Genomic DNA, 7,031 nt, shown 5'->3' on the forward strand with positions numbered 1-7,031 from the left:
CAAGAAACCAACCCTTGACCCCTCAGATGTCAAGAACTACAGACCGGTATCACTCCTTTCATTTCTATCAAAAAGCATTGAACGTGTTGTCTCCAACCAGCTCTCTCTCCATCTCTCACATAACAACCTGCTAGATCCCAACCAGTCCGGATTCAAAAAAGCCCACTCCACAGAAACTGCCCTGCTGGCAGTCACAGAAGCACTACATGCTGCCCAGGCTGCTTCCCACTCTGCAGTCCTGATTCTCCTAGACCTATCAGCAGCATTTGACACAGTGAACCACCAGCTGCTCCTAGACACCCTAGCGGATCTAGGCATCGGCGGGACGGCACTAAAGTGGTTCTCCTCTTACCTCACCGACCGGACCTACCAGGTCTCCTGGAAAGGTCTGTTATCATCCCCCCGAACCCTCCAAACTGGGGTCCCACAGGGATCTGTACTTGGTCCCCTCCTTTTCTCACTGTACACTAAATCCCTTGGCACTATCATCTCTGCTCACAATATATCCTATCACTGTTATGCCGATGACACACAACTGTTTCTATCCTTCCCCCCCTCTGCCACCCAGGTGGAAGAGCGCTTCACTGCTTGCCTGGCTGACATCTCACAGTGGATGTCCTCCAACCACCTCAAGCTGAACCCAGACAAGACTGAGCTTCTCTTCTTCCCAGCTAAGTCCTGCCCGATGCGGGAGCTAACTATTTCCGTAGACAACGCCCTGGTAACGTCTGTCCCAACAGCCAGGAACCTTGGTGTTGTCCTGGACAGTCAGCTCTCGTTCAAAACTCACATCACAGCTGTCACTCGATCCTGTAGGTTCACACTCTATAACATACGACGAATTAGACCGTTCCTCACCCAGGAATCATCCCAGCTCCTAATCCAGACAACAGTCCTGTCAAAACTTGACTATTGTAACTCTCTCCTTACTGGCCTACCGGCATGTGCACTGAAGCCTCTCCAACTGATCCAAAATGCCGCAGCTCGCTTGGTCTTCAACCAGCCAAAATTCTCACATGTCTCCCCCCTGCTCCGCTCCCTGCACTGGCTCCCGGTCGCTGCCCGCACAGAATACAAAACTCTGATGTTGGCATTTAAAGCAACCAAAGGTATGGCTCCCCCATATCTTGCCAGCATGATTGAACCCTACAAACCCTCCCGCGCACTCAGATCAGCCAACGCAGGGAAGCTGGAAGTACCCTCACTAAAAACGCCGGGACAACGCTCCACACGTCCCAAACTCTTCTCCCTTCTGGCCCCAAAACTGTGGAATGCACTTCCCGTTGCAATCAGAACTGCAGCATCACTCCCGATCTTCCGCCGTAGTCTGAAAACCCACCTTTTCAGACTCCATCATGGCCCATAGCACTTACCCTACCCCCTTAGACAGCACTTCTTAGACTTATATAGCATTTGAAACAGACTTATAGCATGTCATGTAGACAGCACAATAAGTGCATTGTATGTAGTCATAGCACTTCATAGTATATATGTACAGCATAGTATAGCATATATGTGTAGTTTATATGTATAGTGTCATTATATAGATATGTTCTAGTTATAGTTTATATGTATAGTGTCATTATATAGATATGTTCTAGTCACGGTCTTAGCTTACGCATGTTTCGCGATAAATGCATTTTTTTTTTTTACATATGTGATGTATTCCCATGCTTTTTGTTCTTGCCTATTGTAAGTCGCTCTGGATTAAGAGCGTCTGCTAAATGCCTAAATTGTAAATTGTAAATTGTAAAGATCTTCTCTTATGGGGGTCCCCATGGCTGGATAATTAGTGTCAATTTGGGGGTCCTTGAAGTGAAAAGGTTTGGGAACCACAGCTTTACATTACCTAAGACCATTTTCTGTCTATCTGTCTGTCTGTCTGTCTGTCTGTATACTAGGGCATTAAGCAACTAGTCGACTAGTAAATCCACTAGTCAACCTTGTTGGTACTAGTTGACTAGTTGATAAGAAAAAAAAAAGTTTATTTTTTATTTATTTTTTCCCCGATTTTGTAGGCCTCAAGACCAGGTAGATTATAGTTATAGTCACAGTTTTTAAATGTAAAAATATGTATTTCAATTTTTTTTTTTTTCATTTTTTAATAATAATAATAGGTAGTTAAATAACTAGTCAACTAGTCGACTAGGCAACTAGTCAACTAGTAAAAATGACTAGAAGTGAATGCCCTACTGTATACATACATATCTTTTACACTTTGGAACAAAATAGCCAAATAGTCAATTTCCCCACCCATCCTCTGTGCCCCCTGTGCGTCCTTCCTCGGTGCCCCACGCAGCCTCTTTTGGGGGTCGTTTTAATACTTGTTGATGCCAAAGATCCGCACCCGGTGCAGCTGGGGCAGCTTGGGGATGAGGACGCTGAGCAGGGACGCCGTGTTGATCACGAAGTGCGTCGTGTCGTATTTGGTGTAGAAGCTGGCCAGGAAGTATCTGGAGGAGGAGACAAAACAATCACCTCAGACTAGGGTATTCATATATATTTTTTTAAATGTATTATTCACAATTTGTTGTTAATTTAACCCATTTTGACCTGAGATCAGATTCTAAAAATGTCTTCTACATCCTGACAGTTTTCTGAAAAAGCTATGTTTCTGTCAGTCGTTATTCGATTTTTCAAAAATAGCAGACCTACAAGCTCGTAGCGCGCCACTCGCTATGAGCTTGTAGATCTGCTATTTTTCAATAGCTAAAGCATAACATAATGCTAACACCAACACCGATTTTTACGTTATGTTTAATTGTTATAATCATTACTATATTTTTCTCTTTTTTTTGTCAAAGGTGGTTGGTGCTGGGGTTTGGGGGGTGGGATTTTTAAAAATGAGGCAAGGGGCAAGCCACTGATTGTAGTTGACAAAGAATTTGAATTATGTTTTATGTGCATTTCTTTTTGTATGCCTGCACCTGTGACTTTCATCCAAAAATGAAATAAAAATGTATAAAAATTAAAAAAATACTAGAGCATTCAGTTTAGTCATTTCTACTAGTCGACTAGTTGCCTAGTTTACTAGTCGACTAGTCGTTTAACTACCCCGTTATGTTAAAAAAGAAACACACACATCGGTACATTGGTGACTATAACTGTAATCTACCTGATCTTGAGGACTACAAAATCGAACCCCCCTTTTTTTTTCTTATCAACTAGTAAACTAGTACCAACAAGGTCGACTAGTGGATTTACTAGTCGACTAGTTGAATAGTCGACTAGTTGCTTAAAGGAGAATTCCATGCTAGAAAGCTTTCTTACCTTTATTTGTAGTTGTTACGTCCCCACCAAAGAGGTCCAGGTGTTATTTTGTGCAAAAGCGCATTATTGGCTATTTCCCCTAATATAAGCCCTCAATACATTGAATTGAATTGCATTGAATTGAATGGGGCATTGGGGTGTTGTGCTAATTCTCTTATTTCCATCGCTCAAAAATATATTTTTTAAATATATATCCTCTCTTCATAATGTAAATAGTATCCCAAGCGGCACACTTTACTACTTATTTCGATGGAAATAAGCGAATTAGCACAAAAACCCAACCCCCATTGAGGGCTTATGGTAGGGGAAATAGCCAATAATGCACTTTTGCACAAAATAACACCTGGAGCTCTTTGGTGGGGACGTAACAACTACAAATAAAGGTAAGAGAGCCTTCTAGTATGGAACTCTCCTTTAAAGCCCTACCTCAGACGCCACATTCTAAGTTCTACATGCAGGTACGTGTAGAGAGTGTTAGAGGGCCAGGGGCTGAAATCCCGTTAAAACTGGCTTATTGCCAGCCTAATTAACAGTGGATTGTGCCTTCTGCCTGCACTATTCATATCATATGTTTAATTTGTCATTTTAATGCCAATAGAGGGTATGCGTGTGACATCATCATCAAACCAGGAAGTTATACAGGAATGCCTACTGAGTGGCTAAAAACTACTTTCTGGCCTTGACAGCCCATACATCCACACAGAAAAGTCTTATCTGATTGCATTAAACAACAACAATGTCTAACTCACTTTGCCTGTTGCTTTGCCACTCGATTTGCCACTCGATGTCCCATTCACTTTAAGCATGCGCATACTCTCTATAGAAAAATCCGCGATATACACACTAGATCTCATTTTCACGGGGCAAGACTATAGTATATATTGGGAAAATCAGTCCTGATGGTGGCGGTAACGTCACCATTATGCCGATTTTGACCAAATAGAGCGAGTGAGCGGTGACCACTTCCTATCAGATGTCCGGAATGCTAAGCTATCATCGTAATTTTTTATAACTAAGTCAAATTAAGATCTAATCAAGCCCAAAATATCGCATTTTACGCAGCGATGCATGCGCGATCACACGCGTGCGTGATCGACCGTGCACGCGCGGATTTCAGCCGGTTTTAGATAGATTACATCGGCCGTTAGCCAAACAAGCTAATAGTTGCTACATTTTGTTATATTAAGCTCCCGATTACAGGGGATTAAACGATTACGTCAATTACGTCAGTGGCCATAAGGTATTATTGATTAATTACGTCAATAATACGTCATGGCCATAAGGGGGTTAAGAGGGCACTTTTGGACAAAAATAGCGAAAATAGCAGATCTAGATCAGCTATTTTCGCGGCGCAACCCAGCACTCTTTTAGCTATTGGAGATGCAGGTGTAACGACATGGATTTAGAAACAAATTCGCTCAAGTTCAGGAGACTTCGGAGGGGAAAAAAAGCAATTCTCCCGAATGCTGCCTTCTGGTATAAATGGCATGGAAAGGAGTGGCATTTGCATTTCTTTCACCGTGGTAAATGCTGCGGTTCATGGCAACCACACTTTTCTAGTTATTATTGTATACGTACAGGATGATGGGGGAGATGGTGAAGAACTTCCTGGACGAGGTGAACTGAACTCCGTAGTCCAGCTGTTCCCAGTGAGTCAGCAGTCTGGCTTTACCCTGGTCCGGAGTCTGGAAGGGAGTCCCTTTAACCGCATGCATGAACACATACATACCCTACGCACGCGCGCACGCACACACGCACACACACACGCACACACACACACACACACAAGCACACACAGTTAATCTTCTCTTAATTGTAGGTAAATCTTTTTTACCATCACTACTCTACTGTGAGGACAAGGAACAACATTGTCCTCACAATATCTATTTTTTAAAATTCTACTAGACTTGTGGACACGTTTCGCACACACGCTCGCACGCACACACGCTCGCACGCACGCACGCACGCACGCACGCACGCACGCACACGCGGCTTGCCTCTGGCAGAGCCACAAACGGCATTCTTGTTCGAATGCAATTAAATGCAAAATCCCGTGAATGTGTAGAAGTGATAAATTGCTCACGCCGATGCTAAAGCGAGCACACAGCCGTTGCATTGTGTGTGTGTGTGTGTGTGTGTGTGTGTGTGTGTGTGTGTGTGTGGAGGAAAATAAATGACACAATGGGACTGTTTTCATGCAGGCGTGAGACGTGAGCAGCCTTTTGTCAACAACAACGCCGGCCGCTCTCACGCCGCGCTAGTAAATCATGTCACGTGTGCGGATTTCTCTATTTAACCCTTTTAGGACTAAGGCCCATAGCGGATCTACATGCGTTGTGAGCTTGTAGATCTGCTATTTTCAGCACGCAGCCACGTGTAAAATCAGCCATTACGAAGCCACCATGATAGATAGTTCAGTTGGTGATGGAAGCATGACATTGATTTGGCACAGGTGACCTTCATTATGATCCTATTTGACAATCAACCTCGGGCAAAACACAGAACTCCACATCTATATGCTACGTACCAGGTTGTGTATTGTGTTGGTTGAGCGTCCATAGTATCTATATACTATGAACCAGGTTGTGAATGATGTTGGGTGAGCGTCCATAGCATCTATATGCTACGTACCAGGTTGTGAATGATGTTGGGTGAGCGTTCATAGCATCTATATGCTACGTACCAGGTTGTGTATTGTGTTGGTTGAGGGTCCATAGCATCTATATGCTACGTACCAGGTTGTGAATGACGTTGGTTGAGCGTCCATAGCATCTATATGCTACGTACCAGGTTGTGTTTGACGTTGGTTGAGCATCCACAGCATATATATACTACGTACCAGGTTGTGAATGCCGTTGGGTGAGCGTCCATAGCATCTATATGCTACGTACCAGGATGTGTATTGTGTTGGTTGAGCGTCCATAGCATCTATATTCTACGTACCAGGTTGTGAATGACGTTAGGTGAGCGTCCATAGCATCTATATGCTACGTACCAGGTTGTGTATTGTGTTGGTTGAGCGTCCATAGCATCTATATTCTACATACCAGGTTGTGCATGACGTTGGTGAGCGTCCACAGCATCTATATGCTACGTACCAGAGTGTGTATTGTGTTGGTTGAGGGTCCATAGCATCTAAATTCTACGTACCAGGTTGTGAATGACGTTGGTGAGCGTCCATAGCATCTATACTCTACGTACCAGGTTGTGAATGACGTTGGGTGAGCGTCCATAGCATCTATACTCTACGTACCAGGTTGTGAATGACGTTGGTGAGCGTCCATAGCATCTATACTCTACGTACCAGGTTGTGAATGACGTTGGGTGAGCGTCCATAGCATCTATACACTACGTACCAGGTTGTGAATGACGTTGGGTGAGCGTCCATAGCATCTATACTCTACGTACCAGGTTGTGAATGACGTTGGTGAGCGTCCATAGCATCTATACTCTACGTACCAGGTTGTGAATGACGTTGGGTGAGCGTCCATAGCATCTATACACTACGTACCAGGTTGTGAATGACGTTGGGTGAGCGTCCATAGCATCTATACTCTACGTACCAGGTTGTGAATGACGTTGGTGAGCGTCCATAGCATCTATACACTACGTACCAGGTTGTGAATGACATTGGGTGAGCGTCCATAGCATCTATACTATACGTACCAGGTTGTGAATGACGTTGGTGAGCGTCCATAGCATCTATATGCTACGTACGAGAGTGTGTATTGTGTTGGTTGAGGGTCCATAGCATCTATTTT

General features: G+C 43.8%; 1 protein-coding gene across 1 annotated transcript; it reads right to left on the reverse strand.

The window, feature by feature from the left end:
- Window positions 1-2,166: 2,166 nt before the first annotated feature.
- LOC306935516 (ORM1-like protein 1) lies at window positions 2,167-6,456 on the reverse strand (the record flags this gene model as incomplete). The annotated part of the gene is made up of 3 exons (XM_079518617.1): window positions 2,167-2,453; window positions 4,849-5,000; window positions 6,421-6,456. 3 exons carry the CDS (start codon window positions 6,454-6,456, stop codon window positions 2,318-2,320), a joined length of 324 nt encoding a protein of 107 aa, XP_079374743.1. The 3' UTR covers window positions 2,167-2,317.
- Between the last annotated feature and the right edge of the window lie 575 nt (window positions 6,457-7,031).

Source organism: Electrona antarctica (genome assembly GCF_951216825.1).
Source record: "Electrona antarctica genome assembly, chromosome: 13".
NCBI classification, from domain to species: domain Eukaryota; kingdom Metazoa; phylum Chordata; class Actinopteri; order Myctophiformes; family Myctophidae; genus Electrona; species Electrona antarctica.